At 35.5% G+C, this 17,925-nt stretch overlaps 1 protein-coding gene across 1 annotated transcript in view; it reads right to left on the reverse strand.

Annotated features, from left to right (window-relative positions):
* Positions 1–17,925, reverse strand: part of NUP133 (nucleoporin 133) — a 37,650-nt gene that overhangs the window by 17,326 nt on the left and 2,399 nt on the right. Inside the window, exons 2-15 of the mRNA XM_052805715.1 lie at positions 17,108–17,226; positions 16,189–16,292; positions 15,028–15,135; positions 13,166–13,297; positions 9,799–9,969; positions 9,006–9,161; positions 8,845–8,915; positions 8,105–8,252; positions 7,102–7,249; positions 6,124–6,281; positions 4,893–4,984; positions 2,559–2,722; positions 866–960; positions 521–745 (exon numbers count right to left, since the gene is read on the reverse strand). Coding sequence (XP_052661675.1) covers positions 521–745; positions 866–960; positions 2,559–2,722; positions 4,893–4,984; positions 6,124–6,281; positions 7,102–7,249; positions 8,105–8,252; positions 8,845–8,915; positions 9,006–9,161; positions 9,799–9,969; positions 13,166–13,297; positions 15,028–15,135; positions 16,189–16,292; positions 17,108–17,226 — 1,891 coding nt within the window. The remainder of the gene's footprint in view (positions 1–520; positions 746–865; positions 961–2,558; positions 2,723–4,892; positions 4,985–6,123; positions 6,282–7,101; positions 7,250–8,104; positions 8,253–8,844; positions 8,916–9,005; positions 9,162–9,798; positions 9,970–13,165; positions 13,298–15,027; positions 15,136–16,188; positions 16,293–17,107; positions 17,227–17,925) is intronic.

Below are 17,925 nucleotides of genomic sequence, written 5' to 3' on the forward strand. Positions count from 1 at the left end.
TTCTCAAGAAGGAAGAAAGAAAGAAAGACTGGGTGCTTGACTGGAATGCAGCATAAACTGAGAACTAGCTTAGATGCACTAAAGTTAGAGAGGACAAAAAATTATGAAAGACTGAATTGATACAATTCCATCCAGGACAGCTCATCAAAGCAGCCCTCCTATCTGGAAAGCTTCATATTCTGCAATTCACCCCTTAACAATGATAATTTAGCACACGTTTTCTGGTGTGCCAGAGCATTTCACTTGTCTCTTTCATTGCTCATCCATGTTGGTTAGTTGGAAATCATAACAACTTTATTTCTGCTACATGAAATTTGTCAGAATTCATGTTCCAGCTGCAGACATAAATAGTATGTACACTAAAGTGAGGAAAATACTACCACACTATCCCTACTTAAAGAGAAACTGTGTAAAGTTGAATTGATTTTTAAAGGGAAAAATTTCAAAGTATACATTAAAGCATTGCAACTTTTACTACATGCGATACTATACAGTGATTCAGAAATAACAGGTTTCTTACCTCTCGAAAGAACACATCTGCAGGCGTAAGACTTGGTGGAATGTCACACTCCCTTTTGTTTAATGCGATCAGTATAGCAGCATTCACTAGATCAGGCAGCCTGGAGTGGTGATTCTTGAGAACAATAGCTGCTGCTAGTTTCTCTGCGTGCTCACAGAGCAACAATCGAGTTGCCATCGGCATCCCTCGTACTGGAAAACTGCCCAGACGTTCAAATGCACCAACCTTTTATTAGAAAAAAAACCAACATCACATGCACTTTAAACAATGTTCTAGAAGAATTACTTTAAGACAAAATAATACTCTACTGTGTGTGCTAGTACCAAAAGAACACGAAAATTTTACCTGATGAAGAAACTCAATGAAGAAGGAATGTGCTTTTGTCTTATCCTCTAGCTGATGAAGAAGAATGAGAGATGTGTTGCTGAAACCAGCTGCTTCTAAAAAGAGAAAAATCTTAGATTAGAGCACTTGATGTCCTCATTTCTTTGATAACTATTTTTTTTGCCTCCGAGGTAAACATATTTCTATAAATTTCTATAGTGTTACCGCACTGGTACTTTAAATATGTGCACACACATTTATGTATTGCTTACCATGCTATTTTTAATGTGGCTTTTGAACTCTATCATAGCTGAAGTAAAGCCTTTAGAAGAAATAAAGTATCTTTAGATCAATACAACCATTCTGAAGCACTCAATTCATTATGCTGCTAAAATAGCAGCTCACCAGCTTGTTAAAGTTTTAGTGAGATTCAGATTCAAACTTCTATCTTCATTGTGGACTAGCTATTGCTAAATTTATTATGCCCTAGACCACAGCTACTACAAAATAAAGTGTTAACAGGCATTCAGACCTAATTGACTCTGTGTTGCCTGCACAATTCCACTGCACAACATAAGTGGTTGCACAGCACTGATCTACTTTTCTTCTTCCTCAGATGAGGTTGCATCTGAAAAGCCAGCTAACATTTCGGTCCTGACAATCAGGTCCTTAAAGGAGTCAGTAAGCATGATGGAAGCTTCTTCATGAGTAACCTCACAAGTATCTCACCTCAGCAGAGTTCTCCAGAGCCAAACTTATTTTCCTATTTCAGAATTTTTGTATATTCTAAGTGTGCTTTAAACCAAAAGACTACCAAGATACAAAAACTCAGAAGAACTATCACTACAAACAAAATTAGCAAGACTGTTTCCAAGCAGCTATCAATTCTCACTTCTTGCTTTAGCCAGGCATAAATGCAGATAAGCCGCCGAACTAAAAATAAAATTGATCCAGAAAATACTAAGGACCTGATGCCTGACAATTTCTAACTGGCTGCCCCGCAGAAACAACAGCAGGAAGCATCATCCATCTGTAACTATTTACCACATGAATTTTCAAACTAAGTCTCTGCTCAGCAACTGGCAAGTGCTGCCTAGAGGTCCTGGGGACAGTTTCAAATTAACACTCTGCATAAGAGACAGGGGAGCGTCAACAAAGAAGTGTCTTCCTCAGAACACGTCTGCTTTAATCCTTTATGTACAACAAATACTCCAAAATAAATTTCTCTAGTCCTCTTTTAGGCAGACATAAATACCAATGCCCCAGAGAGATACGAGCTCACTCTACCCAGGATCCAAGCCTCCCAGAAGCTGTGTAGCCACACTGACAAAGGGCGAAGCATAAGCAAATAGACTCTTTCTCTCAACATATCTGTTTGTGGAAAATAATTTAGATCTATCCAAGGAAACACTAAAATGACATCACCTGCTCCTTGTATAAAGTACCCTTCTCAGAAATGTTTTCTTTGCTGTTTGTGTTTACTATATGAAGTCAAGAACTAACCACAGTAGACTGCAAGTTTATCTGGTGGTCTCATAGGATGCATCTTTTAGCCTTTCTGGAAATATATCTAGTGGTGGAAAAGGGCAAGGGACATCTGTGCCTTTTTTGCAGAGCTTAAATTATAATTTTATCTAGAGTACTATAGAGAGTTTTTCACAAAAAAACCCCAAAACAAAACCCCAAGAAAAAATCCCCACACCATTATGTTTACCTTCAGGTACAGATTCAGCCCATCTTGGATCAGAGGCAGGGTAATCATCCATTAAGTCCACACTGATCTGAGTCACTGCCCTATCCAGTTCAGCATCAGAATCCAGCTCCGCATTACTTGGAAAGAGCTCAACTACCATGCTTTGTGCATTGACTATATCTTTTCTGAAATAAAGGAAATACAAAGTATGTGAAAAAAAACAATAGATAGGATTCTAGGAACAAGAACACTCAATTAGTAGGATTTTCTGATATGCTTTTTGTAAAGTGCTTTAGATTATACGCATCAAGCACTGTTTGGGCTATCTTTAAACTAATTATGGATAAAAGGTATTCCGATTCTATGGATAAAAGGTATTCCGATTCTTTTAAAGCAAGGGGGCTGCACAATCTATAAAACAAAAAAGTACAAACCAGGAAGGGATTCAAGTCACTTTTTATTTTATTATCCCTATCACTGTTATTTAAGAGAAAAGATTAATCATACAGAGCTAAGTCTGGATGTCTCTGGTAGCTAAGTCACCAAATTTCTATTCCTTGCATTAAAATCCTCTCTTGAGTACATGTAATCACTCCCACAAATGGCAATAGAGTAAAAGCTCTCAGGAAAATGCTTCAGCAAATATAATGCATTATTCTTATTTGCTATAATTTCAGAGAACTCTCTTCTATTCGGGTCAATAAGTAAAAGAGTAACAAGAATCCAAATGCTTAAACCTCCAATGTATGAAGCTGTACTGAAGAACTCTATGTAAGAAGTACGCAATATTCACAAAAAGCACCGATTTGATTTTGTGACTAAAAATTATACTATTCTGACTGAGAAGGGATACTGTGATTCCAATATATCATCTGCTTTTGGAAATACTTCAATTTTTCATGAGGCTTTCAGTCTGAATGTTTATATAACCAAGATATCTTGAAATAAAAACCATCAGTGCATCCAGAAATTGCACAAAGGTTTACTAAAGCAAACTATACTTTTAAAAACTAGAATATACTGAATCTTCTATTAAACAACCTTCCATTATTTGCTCTGCATCAACTGCTTGGCTATCTGGACAGGCCATTGCTACATCTGTTCTGTGGACAATTTCTCCATTCATTTTACCACACTATTTTTCTGGAAAAAATCTGAATCAATACTATACACATCGTATTATTAATTTCTTCTCATTTCATAAATACAACCCAAATTTTCATCAAAACAACATTAAACTTTCATACTGTTCCACACCGTTTTCCTTACTACCTCCTACTTTCTTCTGACCCTGTTTCCAACCCCCTTGTTCGCATCTTCAGTGATACCAACTTTCATATTTGTTATCTGTGCTCTCAGACCTTAGCTACTTCAGTCACCTCAGGACCATCTTCAGCAACAGTTCTGTTTATTGACATGTCCACTTGTGAATACATGCAGATTTTCTTTCTAAAATCTGTGCATGTTTACAGAACTTGTTTTGGTATCCTTTATTTTATGTGCCTAATCTCCTTTATAATCTTCTAACTCACATGCAGCTCTATGTCAAAAGCACTCCTACTTCCTGTTATCTTAAATCTGTGCTTTCCAAGTTTTAAGACTCTTTAAGGAGATTAGTCCTAAGAGGTTTGTGGGTTGGTTTGTTTTGTTTTTTAAATAAATATATATTGAAAACAATCCCCTCTAAATATAATTAATCTAAGTCTACAGCTCTGTTTATCTTAGCTCTCCTCTTCCTCCTTTGTTTACATAACTTATCTCAATATCAAACCTTTCAGAGGCATTGCCTGCCCCCCAACAGCCAGGTTGCTTTTAATCAGGATAGTTTGATGAACAGTGTATTTCCTTCCATTCCCACTCCCCCCACATCAGTCAGTCTAAAAAAAGGTATCATCTTGCCACAGAATCTGCCATGCTAGTTATTCTTCATGTCCACATAAATAGTAATTAAATATATTCAAAAGTACTACTGAAAACAGCTATGCAAATAAAAATGAAAAAGAAAAGGAAAGAATGTTTTTTTAACAACAAAACACCATTTACTAAAAGAATAAAGAAGTCAAACCAACAAAGTTCAAAGTTGTTTCACTGGCAGTAATGTAACATCACAGAGTTTATGCAAAGTAACCAAAAAGTCATTGAGATTATAGAAACCTGCTCCTTTCTAGCATGTATCACTTCTTCACTAGCTCAAGATGTATCTAACACTTTCCTAATAAAGATGTGCATGTGTCATTAAAAAAGCTTTAACACAGCACAAGTGTATCTTTCCCAAGACAATCTCTCACTCAAATATCAGAGTGCCTTCAAGAATAACAAACAAACAAAGCCTCAAAAATTAAGTGCAATTTCTACCTGCAGTACTGTAGAAAAGCAGCTTTCAGTAATTTAGTCTTATCTTCTTGAGCTATAATTTCCAGCCTACTGGTTGCATCAAATGCAGGACTCTGAAAATACAAAGTAAAAACTTCAGCTGAAACACAAATACCAATCTTCATTATGAAATGAAAACAATGTTTCTAAGTAGCAACAACAAAGATTTAAAATAGAAATGCCACCTGGAAGCAGTTATGTTTATTAAGCCAAACGTAAGCCCGCAAGATTCATTATAATGTAAGTCACACTTACACCAATTTATTTCACCAGTCAAACTTTTAATGGTAATTTTAAGTATTTTAACATTCAAAACCAACTTTTTAGACAGAATTTAAAAGGTATTCATGAGTACTATCACCCACAAAAACAATATAAGTGCAGACAAGTCTAACTAGAGATTCAATAAGAAAATTCAATAAGAAAAATACAGTTCCATCTGAGCAATCACCACAAAGGTCTTCCACTAAATTACTAGTTAATAATAACTGATTTTAAAAGTGATTTAATTGGAATAAGGATTGAAACTCACTATTACCACAAAGAAATATTCTCTAATTATATTGTAACAACTTTTGTATTCTTCCTTCCCACCCCAGGGACATCTCCACGGCACATACATTTTAAACAAAACATGTTTGATGTAAGAGCTTAATAAATGCACATTGCCCAAAATATCAATAAAAATACTTTAACATTTTTGTAAGACTATATTAAAAAAAAAATATATATATATAAAACAAAGCAGAAACAAAATTCAGCCACCATACAGCCCTTCTCAGCTTATCCTCTAAGCTTTTCACAGCATGATAAGAAAAAAGTGTCTCTTACATGCACAAAGGAACAGACACAAAAGACTGAAGAAACTATCGTGATCGAAAAGTGAGAACAAAGTCTGAGTCACTGCTGTAGTGTTATATCAGGCCTAATGACATACAGTAATACATCCACATGAAAAAAAAAAAAAAAAAAAAAAAGAAAACTTGACTTCAAAAAAAAGGAAAACAAAAAAGTTACCCAAACTGGCAGATGTTGTAAAGTTTCTTGGGTTTTGGAAACTGCCTTTGTTACAAGTGTTTGAGTCTCTATTTAAAAAAACCAAAACTTTAAAACTCAAAACAAGCTAGGATTTCCACAATGAAAATTCAAAACTGCCAGAAAAACATTTTATTTCTACCCTCAGTTTTCAACCAGCCAAGCAAACAACCATTACCTCACTTCTTGGTCCAGCAACAGAAGAGGATAGGGAATCTTCAAGGTCTTCAGGAAGCACAGAAATGTTTTCCCTGGACAAGATGGTGATAAGTCCACTTTTTTTGGTAAAGAAGATGGGGAAGCTAGTACAGGAACCTGCTCCTAAAATGCTATCTCCTAAGATAAGGGGAGAGGGGGGAAAAAAGAGGAAGAAAAAAGAAAAAAAGCACATAAATGCCACTTTAATTCAAGAACAAAATGTAACAGTTTCATAGACAATTATTAAATTTTGTCATGAACCAACCAACAGCAATTGACAACTGCACCTGATTTACAGAAGTTATGGATACTATTTGCTACTAAAGATGCAGGTTTCCAGATACTGCAAGTCTGGGGGGGGGAGAAAGGAGGGGAAAAAAGAGAAAAAGGATGAGAAAAAAAACAGGACTAAAGAGAAATAAAAAGAAAAGGAGGAAAAAAAGAAAAAAAAGAAAAAAAAAGAAAGAAATCAAGATTCAGGTGGTTCAAGTTCTACCTAAGGACTGATGTGCACATCCCACTTGAAAACACCTCTGAAAGTCAAGGATTACATACTTAGACATCTGACACAGGCACCTAGTATGTATTTTAGACTGAGCCTTGACACAAAGTTAACTTCCAAGAAAAAAAATAAAATCCATAGTGAATGTTGGAAGAAAAAAAAAAAACCAAAAAGGGCAAATAATCCCACAAACAAAACCCCCACCCTTTCGTATACCACGAGTGGGGATCTACTTCATTTTCATCCAAAACACTGTAGAGAAAGCAATAACAATACTGGATTTCACGTCAGTGCTTTCTCCGTACTCTCATGAGAAACTCCCAACTCGAAAGATTTAATAAAGAGAAAAAGGAGCATAAATATGATTCTGCCTTCCAAGAAATCTAAATACTGTAAAAACATTCAATTAGAAAGTATCAACAAAATGTGATTATTTTTTTTTCCCCTGCATGTTACCTTGTATGCCAAATACGATTTTCTCCTGTGGTAAAGAAATTCTTCCAGTTCCAGTGGAACAAGCAAACACTTCATCTTCCTTATAGAGGTAAGCTGCATGGCTAAAGTAATCTGGGACTACCAGACAGCACAACACTTCCTCTTCTGACTGAAAATGTTACATACGAACAATATCACATATATAATCAAAACCTTAAACAAACATCTAACATTTTAAAGGCTGATCTGAGTTGCCTGAATTTGTTTTGATCTTTAACAAGAAGATACGGATATAACTTACAACCTAAAAAACCGAACAAACCCACTTTTAATTTGCCCTAAAACTTAAGATCCTGGGGGTTTTTTGTTCCATATACATTAAATTCTTGCTAATTTCACATGAAGAGATAAGTAAACATCAATTATTCCCCAGCTTTCACACTCTCCTTCCATCTTAAGATTCAATTTTAAGATGCCACTACAGGCAAGAGTGGAAGAAGTTTACCAAAGAAAGTTAATGCCCAAGTTTATGCCTCCAGAAGAGATAGCACAAACGAGGAACACTAACGACAACCAGTGTGTCCTCCCCTCCCAGCAAGCCAGCTGTCCTGCAAGGACCAAAATGCAAGCCTCTTCACTCCTTGTCCTGCTACAAGAGTCTCAACAGAGTCTGAGATCTGTTCTAAATGGATTGCACGAGTATACCATAAAATTACGCTGCAGAGACTTTCACACACAGGACAAAAAATAAACCAGTAATAATCAGATTGAGACTTCTATTTTTGAGGCTTTTTTATGTTATACTTTAAAATGCAAAGCATAAACTTTACATACAGTTACTATTAAACATTAAAAGATGCTAGTACACATTTTCCTCAGAATACTACAAATACATACTTCCAAGAACAACCTTAAAACAGAGAACTTGATTTTCCTTTAGACAAAAATCTGATAGCTGATTTATGTAGAGGAATATTCTGAAACACTGTGCTTTAACTCAGTTTCAGAACCTTCATTTATGTACCTGAAAAGATGGATTGTACTGTGTGACCTCCACAACAACGTCATCAGACATCTGGTAGCCTTTATCTTCTACTGTTATCAGAGTGTAGTAGACAAGACATGGACGATCTCCGGGATGCCATGCTGCAGCGAGTATCACCAGTCCATCACTATTCAACAACAGATATCACACCATTGAGATATGATTATTACATATTTCACTTGCTCAAACTGTACCACTCAAAGACAGGTATTTAAGTACAATCACAAATAAATATTTTCCAATATTGTATAGTACTCCTTTTTTTTTTTTTTTTGAAAGACTATACTATTTGTTCTTTCAAGCTGTTTTATTAGAAGTATTCATATTTCAGTACAAAACTGAACCAAGGCAGTTGTGATTTTATGTAATTAAATAAAATACAAGAGATACTGAATTCTCTGCATTTGCTGGAACATGTTACAATTGCTTACTTGCTGTCTTTGTAATATCAAGGCAAAACAAACACCCAAACCTGATAAAATGACACTAAAAAAAGTGAAAGGAATTATTCTTAGGTAATTTGTAATGCTACAGAGATAATGATAACATGAAGTATAGGATAACTTAGTTATCTACTATGACATGCTTATTTTATCAACAGTGGCACGGCACTCAAGTAAAATTAAATTGCAATTACTCATATAAAGTTTTTGCAAGAAAACAGAACACATTTATCTCATTAATGTTAAGTCTTACCAGATGCAACTGTACTTCCTTACCGATTCTGTTGCAAATCCATGTATTGTATATTTACTCCTCCTTTAATATCTTCATAGTTACTTTCAGAACCCTAAAAAACAATACAGCTGACATAACTATATATAAATAGGCTCTTAATTAAACAAACACACAAACACTTTCCAGGTGAGCTGGCTCTTACCCAAATTGCATCTGTAATATGTTCTTTCAGGATCCTGTTGACATCCCAGCTGAGAATGTAACGTTCTGATGAATCATCGATGTCCCATTTGTTTAGATTTGAACTTGTCAGCATATAAAAGCTTGACCTCTCTTTATCCCAAAGAACGCTAGAAATCTGCATTTAAAAAAGAAAAAGCTAAAAAGGTTAAACCACAGCCTTAATATTTGGATACAACAATCTACACCACTCTCAGTCCACAAAAAAAATCACTTCCTTGGGCAACCTACACAAGTTATATTACAAGATGAGAGTATTACGATAATTTCCAAGAGAAGTCTTATTTTATAGATGTAAGAACATCTGTACTAGTATGTTTCTCTTCCAGTTTCTGTGGAGTTCGTTGACAAAGCTCAACCCAATCACCAACCCTTGGCAACCCTAAATCAGAAAAGTAAAATTACAGGTTACTGTTAGTTTCTCCAAGTAGTAATGAGGCTACTACTAGAAAGAGGCAAGACTTTGAATCACTGCATATTCCCCAGGAAGCATTACTACTTTAAAGTCTCCTTTCATTCAGATCTAAAGAGCAAGTCAGCATTCTTCTTCACAAAGCATACAGATTTATTTGGTTTCTGTCTTTCTTTCAAATTTCAAAGACATATAAGTAACATAAATGAGTTGAGTCTTGCCTCTTTTTTTGGTCATCATACATCTTTACACAGTCCTTTCTTTTTTCTTTCTTAAACACTGAGGCTTGAAATTACAGAGAGGAACTAAAGCAGATTACTGTATGAATGTTTTTCATGCTTACCACAGCATCATGTCCAGGAGACAATATACCCAGAAGAGAAGAAACCTTTCTACCAATTCCAGAAAACATGCCCTGACCCTGTGGCAGGGAATGCTGATGAATCTTGCCAGAACTATCTGGTATCAATCGAACTAGCTGGCCTCTGGAAGATGATAAAATAAAGCTTCCTCCCTAACAAAAAGAAAAGCAACTATATTAAAAGAATAAAAATCACACTGCTTAAACAATTCTATTGTCAAATAAAATTCTTTATGTCCACTCATAAGGGTAAACACTAAACAAGAATAAGACACAAGGCATCCACAGTACTTGAGAGCTAACAAAGGAAAAAAAAAAAGCATTTATCACATTAAAAGACTGTTTAAACAAATTTTCCACATTATTCTCTATGCTTGAATCAGTGCAAGGTACAGCTCAGAGAAAACTTTTTTTTATTTTAAACCATATTTTTAAAAAATATGAAAAGAAAATATATTTAATCAATCTCTACAGGAACTATTACATGTAACATTCATATGTTGAATTATCAATTAAATAAATGCACACATGGAAGTTGAATGTTAAAATTTGAAGTGTTATTAAGCACACCATAACTTTTTTTTTTAGTAGCATCCTATCCTACAGGCCACTAATCTAAATGAACTGCATAACCAGTCTTCCATCTTGTTATGTCAAAAAAGTCTGGGATAGGCAATGAAAAAATGAATAGTGCATTAGTCAATGTGTAACTGAGAAAAGATATCACAATGCTAGTGTCAGACCAGGAAAGAAAACAATATGCAGACACAAAGAAATAAGTTGTTTTGTCGGGTTTTTTTGGTGGTGGTTTTGATTTTTGTTTTGGTTTTTTTAAGAAATAATAAACACTAGTACTAAGTCAAACATCTGACTGGTACTTCGCACTGTCAGAGACTCATTTTCTTATCATTGCATGACATTTTTATCCATGAAACTCCATTTTAGTTTAACAATATGTCCTGGTTTTGGCTGGGAGAGAGTTAATTTTCTTTCTAGTAGCTGGTAGAGTGTTATGTTTTGGGTTCACTACCAGAAGAAGGTTGATAACACACTTATGTTTTCAGTTGTTGCTAAGTAGCATTTAGACCAAGTCAAGGATTTTTCAGCTTCTCATGCCCAGCCAGCAAGAAGGCTGGAGGGGCACAAGGAGTTGGGAGGGGACACAGCCAGGACAGCTGACCCAAACTGGCCAGAGGGGTATTCCATACCATGGGATGTCATGCCCAGTATATAAACTGGGGGAGAGTTGGCCTGGGGCGGTGGGGGGCAGATCGCTGGTCAGGAACTAACTGGGCATAGGTCGGCGAGTGGTGAGCAATTGCATTGTGCATCACTTGCTTTGTATATTCCAATCCTTTTATTATTATTGTCATTTTATTATTGTTATTATTATCATTATTAGTTTCTTCCTCTCTGTTCTATTAAACTGTCCTTATCTCAACCCATGAGTTTTACTTTTTTTTTTCCCCCCAATTCTCTCCCCCATCCCACTGGGTGGGAGGCAAAGTGAGTGGCTGGCTGCGTGGTGCTTAGTTGCTCGGTGAGGTTAAACCACGACACAACCAAACTAAAATCTCATGTAATCCTAATGATGAAAAATAGTGTTACCTTTGCACTAAGAAAATGTGAAAAGTCTTGTGCATTATGCAAAATATGCACTCTATTGTAGGTGCTTATATACCTCATTTAGGAGGCAGAGACTTCTGTTAGTCCATCTCTTGCCTGTCCTAATGGGTGCACTTACATTAACACTTTAATTAGTACCAAAAGCCTGCTTCTGAAGTGACCTTCTCCGAGTCCCCACATACTACCTGCTGGATCACATCACATAGCAGTCTGAGTGTACCAGCTGTACACCCTTTGAATGAAACTAAACTGAAAGATGGGCTCTGACCACTAACAGACATTAATTTCATGCAGCTAGGCTGGAACTAGTTTAAAATAATAACCTCCTCCCCCCAGATGACCAGTGTAGATAGTGGCACTGCCTCAGCACTAACCTTTTTACTTTATAGATTCTCAACTATTGCCTTTCACTACTTGCTAACAGACATAGCCTTCATGTCCCCCACCACCAAGGCATTAAAAAAAGGGTGCCTTCAATTCAAAACTGATCAAAGTTTGTATGTTACAGGGAACAAAGCAAGCCTGTTAGGTGTACAACAATTTTCAAAAAAATGAATGCTAAGGGCCTGGAGGTTGCTGAAAGGATGAACTGTTTACCTGTGCAGGAAACATTCACAGAACAAAATTTAAAAAAAAATTAAAAAACAAACCAAACAAAAAACCAAAACACAACAAAAACCCCCAAAACCAATCAAAACAAAAACCAGTGCCATTTTCATCATCATTATAATATACAAAAATTTTGCTAAAGGTTAAATCTGCCCAGTGACAGGATGACTAACGAAGTACAGTAGTCATATACATAATAGTGCAGCTTTAGAACACTGATTAATAAAAGGGTTCTGCTCTGAAAAAAAATAAGTTCCTCTAGCTCTGAATTCACACTGATGTCAATGTTTCAACTACAGATGTGATAAGACCTTGCTTTCCTCATCTTGATACCTGAAACTTGGGCACAATTCAACTCTAACAGGGAAGATACAAGTTAGTGTTTCTTAACATCTTGCAACTCTTAAGAAATCTGTCATTAAGATCACTGTCTTCTGATTAGGTTTACAAATGTTTATGACATGCTGATGCCCTAAAATAATATTTATAATACAGGATATGAACATTAGATGTTGAAAAGGTCCATGAGATAAAATGTATTTTAATTGATAATACCTAGTTTTGAAGATAAAAAAAATTGTAATACACACTGAATTTTTTGATATATTCCATTTTGAGAGTTCTTCCCATTTAGGCACACCAACAGCAGAAAACAGAATTTTTAAGAATAATTCATAACATACTTGTTCATTACTTTCATACAGAAATCTCTCAAATTCAGTCACTGGTGAGCTACACCACAAGATGCCGAATGTGTGGTCTGCAGATTCAGATGAAGTAGTTCTCTGTTTTTGTGATAGCAGGGTTTCTATGTAATCACAGTAGTAATACTGACACTCCTTATAAGCTGAGGTACCAAACCAGTCCTGTTAACCTTACAGTTGAATCCTGCATGCTTCCCCAACTTTAACATTATTATTTATGACTACCAGTCATCTCTGCTACTTAAGATCATCACACTCATCAACAATCTCCGAAATTACTCCTCAGAATGTTTGATAGTTTGGTGTGCAACATTTATTGGAGATTTAGGACTGATAATGTGAAACATGCTTTTCAATTTTTAAAACAGGAATTAACGCAATATTTTAATACAAATCATACTGTACTGTACCTTTACTGCTGTTAGGAAACTGCACAGAGAGCCTCCAAAGTCTGTAAAAGTCTCAATGTAGGAACCTTCATGTGCAAGATTGGGCCAGTAGCGCACAGAACCTTCGCTGGTAGCAACCATTATTGCCAGAGACTTGAAGTGAGAAAATAATTAATAGAACATGCAAAACAATAATAATCAGACTGCAGCTTTAACTAAAACATGTTATTTTACGTATCAAGGTTGTGGGTGACAAACACACAAAAAAGTAGTAAATACATACAGATGCACACTGACAAACCTAGAACCGAATTGCAAAATGATTCTGTAGCATAACTTAGTATGTGCAGGGAATGTTATACTCACTTATTTTGCTAACCATAATATTTTCTACGGGTTCTTGTTCCTGATAATTCAGGGTCTGCTATTGAAATGCAAACAAAACTTACAGTTGCAAGACAGAAGAGAGGCTGTGGAGAATTCCAGATGCCAAGAGTTATAAGCTACTATGGAAGACCTAAAATGCAGGCTGCAATTTAACAAAGAAACTGCTCTAGTGTCATTAAGAGAAATATCAAATCACACGACGGCTCTTCTCTTCATAAAGACACAAGCCCACAGTGTGCCTACATTAGGGCTTCTGACTCAGGAAATCACTGAGAGACCAAATTCAAAGCATGAAGCAAGAGACTGTGGTCAAGCAGAGATTTAGACAGAAAGTATCATACCTAATGTACTGGTTATTGAAAAAAATCACGGAACAATAGAAGAACTGTAGCTGAGAGCTCTTATTGATCTTGGAGTTTTCTAACCAATTTTTGACTAGACACAAAGCAAAGCAGTTTGCTAATGGACATCATAACAATTAAAAAAACACCACAGAATGCAGTCCTTTGTGATTCCTGCCCATTATTTAATAATTTTCACTGTAGTGAAATATTTTCTACCACTAATATTTCTACTTCGCTCTATACAATCATAGTATCCATGTATAGCTCACAAGTTGAAGAAAGATGAAATTAAAAAAAAATAAGTCTTGGTTGAGGTGTATTACTTCCTCTTAAACTTCTTTGGATATGACTAAGTCATAGAGCATTTAGAGTTTTATGAGCTAATCACAAGATACTAAGATTGCTTTTCATCATCTGGAAGCGTAACAAAATAACGAGCCAAAAGAAAAGATCCTATTACATATATTGTGCTGCTTCTTCCTTGCAAAGACAACTGCTCATCCAGTTTTATTAGAGCACTACATATATTAATTGAAAACTACACCCAAGCTGAAAATGAAAGCTTTTTTTCTTCATGAATGATAGCAACACACATATTAACATACTTTCAGAAAACTTAACTGATCTTCAGACCTCACCCTCTAGCACAGTATGTTACGAAAAGGCACTTAGGAAAGTAATCAGTCAAGACAGATTGAATCATCTGTCCTCCTAGTGCCAGCTTCCTTGTAAAGACCAGCCAAGGGAGGGTGCTGGTGTTTGCTTCTTATCCATCTGTACTCAGAATTAAACCACTGCTGAACAACTTTTTCTGCCAGCATGCATTTAAACTGCACTTGCTTAGACTGAGTATTTGATTGCCCTGGTGTTTGTTAATGCAATACTACTTAGTTTACTGTATTTGTGTTATGAAAGCATACCAAGTAATCCTTAGCAAAACTATTATTTAATCTGATCCTATATCATGTAAATGGTGTAATTTGAAAAGACGAGTTTATTTCAAACATATTTATTGCAAACTATCAGCCCTGACCTTTTGAATAGATAGTACACCACCAAATGCAGTTTTCAAATAAGTACTTGATAAAATAGAATATATTCAAAGTTACTCTAAAAGTACTTTTTAAACACTAAAACTTAAAAGTTGATCACCTGTAGAGAAGGTGCTTCACCTGAGGAACTGAGACAAGATATAGCTGCTAAACTAGAACTCCACTGGAAGTCACTGGGTGGCAGCTGCAGTTCTTTGCACAGAGATAACTGTAAGAAAGAAAGAGATGCATAATAAATATAAGACTGGAAGAACTTATTCCTCTGCCACAAAGTCTTTAGACTTTTTGACCCTGCTAAAAATTAATTTTCAACTAGTCCAAGACACTGTGTAAGGGAACCAAAAGAATGTCATAAGACATTTTCAGCAAGGTTCCAAACAGCTAAAAAACACCTACTTGTACATTTTCAAACGTTACTGTTTTTCTTTAGTTATTCCTGCATGTTTCTCACAACACTACAATAAGAATTATTTCTTTCAGAGGTGCAATTATTTGACCATTCCTTAATACAATATGCTAGCAAGGCAGCAAAACAAAATTAAACTAGAAGTGCTTGAGAAAGCTCACTAAGTACTAACAGAGTGGACTCCCCTCCCCCAAGTTAAATAATCAGGAAAATTTTAATCCCTTGAGAAATCTCTACAAGTACCAGAATGCATATACCTGACTCTCCACTGTAAGTGCAGAATCTGTACAATTAACATACATCACACTAATTGAAAGATAGTGATTTTGTAACTACAGGTTTCCTCTGACCATATTTGCTATTCACTGAAATGATGCTGAAAGAAACACTGCCCAGAGGGAAAAAAAAAAAAATCTTGACATAAGAAACCTAGATGAAACATATGTTCAGCACAGCTGAAACTAACTTTTTTTTTTTTTTTTTTTTGAGACAATGAAAATCAGTCCCGGAATAATCTAAACCAATCAGTAGCATATCAACTAGTTTTTAACTATCAAAATAAGCTTTATCAAGATTATCTAACATAAGAGACACACCTATTAAAATGTAAAGAATTAACCTTAGTGTTAAGGTGACAATTAAAAATGAAGAGAGGAATATAAAAATGTTAAGCTCCCTCAGAAGCTTGAGTTTCAGTTACTGTTGTTAGTATGACTTCATACCAACCCTGCTGCTTTTGGGGGAAACGAGACAAACTCCAATTTATAAAGAAACTCTTGCTTTAAAAAACCCACAACTGAATAACTTGTCCAACTAGCATATAATACAGTTTTTCCATCTTGATCTTTCAGTTACCTTAGCTACTGGAGACTGACCAATCTTCCAAATAATCAGCCTTTCTTTATGGACTAGCCAGGCCCATCCACTTTCATCCACTTGAACGCTCAGCTGGTCATCGGCTACATAACAAGTAATTTTTGTAAAACATTCAGATTTTTAAAACACTGCAGAGTAACCTTAAAACCAATAAACTTTCATTCTCATATGAAAATAAGAAATATATTTTCTATTAAATTAATTTCCATGTTACAATTTCCATGTATTTAATTAAGATACCAAGCTACTACATATCATTTAAAAATCCATTTGACAAACACTCAACTTTTATGAGTGAAAAGCAAGACAATCCCAGGAGCTATTTCCATCAATTTACAGCAGATTATAATAGCTTTGTAAATGGCTCAGCAATTTTTAGGATTATTTTTAAGATAAGCATTTTTGTTTCCTCTTATATCTACTATAAAAAGAAAACTTATGCACAGGAAAAAACTGCTTAGGAGACCAATTTCTTGAACTCAGGGAAAGGTTTGTATCACTGGGGCTTTTAGAAGTGATAACAAATTTGGATTAAAAATAAATTTAAAAAAATTTAGAGCATCCACTCTAGGACACAACAGAATCAAAACAAGTGAAAAAGGTGAGAAAGAACCAATAAGCAAAAGTTACTACAAAACTACTACTGGCTTTCTTGATAACCTTGGATTTTACAATCTACTGGTTAAGACAGCACCTGAAGGATATTTACATGCATCTATACCCACATGGGTGTTATTACAATTACAGTTACATAGTTAACAAAGCTGGATTCAAACCAAGGCACAAACATTTCCGTTTCCACCATAAAGTCAGCATTTAAATGGCATCAACAACATGGTAACACTTCTCTTGCCTGTCAATTTTCATGAGAAAAATAACAGATAAAATCAGTTCTTACCATCAGCCTTCTTCAGGGCTTCCATAACCTTAACAGGCAGAGAGGATCCAAAAGCCTTAACATCATAATTAATGGTCTCACTTGCTGAGGGATGCTGGATAACTCTAGTAGGAGTTGCTCTTAAACAAAAAGTTATAGTTAGTTTTTTATTGTTTCTTCATCAGTTTCAACAGACATTTACTTCATTAGTATCTGTTTAGAAATAATGTGATGAAATGGGTTTCTGTAAAATAAACATGCTCCTTCTGGGAGCACCATCTAAAGCAGTAATTTGGTGGCATCCTTACAAGTTGTCAGCTGTCAGCAAATTCCTTTATTTTTTAAAGGACTGATTTCAAATATGTATTCCTCTGCCATCAACAAAATCACTGTTCAACTTCTCTACATTCTGGTTATCTGTAGAATAAAGCTATCCACAATGCCAGGAGAAGCTCAACAGAAGTTCTTCCCCAACTGCAGAGCCAGTTCTGACACCACTGGGCAGTATGTACTGTGCAACACTTTGAACACCTGTGGCAGCTCAGATCAGCTAGCACTTCTACTGACCTTGTTTTACTGTGGAGACTGCAGCTCTTATCTGTTTCAGTCATTATTTGTTTCACAATATAATTTATAAAAGCTGCTTTGCATCTTCCCCTACCTTCTCTCTCTGGAACAGCATAGGTCTGTCTTGTCTTTTGAATGTGATTAAGTGGGTAAATTTCTCTCCTTTTAGAAGATACTGCCTTCTTTTTATTTCTCCTCGCAAGTTAAATGATGTCACAGACCTCCTCAATGTGAGATACCAAAAGATGACAACACATAGCTAGAACGCAAGC

Source organism: Harpia harpyja, chromosome 13, assembly GCF_026419915.1.
Source record: "Harpia harpyja isolate bHarHar1 chromosome 13, bHarHar1 primary haplotype, whole genome shotgun sequence".
Taxonomy (NCBI): domain Eukaryota; kingdom Metazoa; phylum Chordata; class Aves; order Accipitriformes; family Accipitridae; genus Harpia; species Harpia harpyja.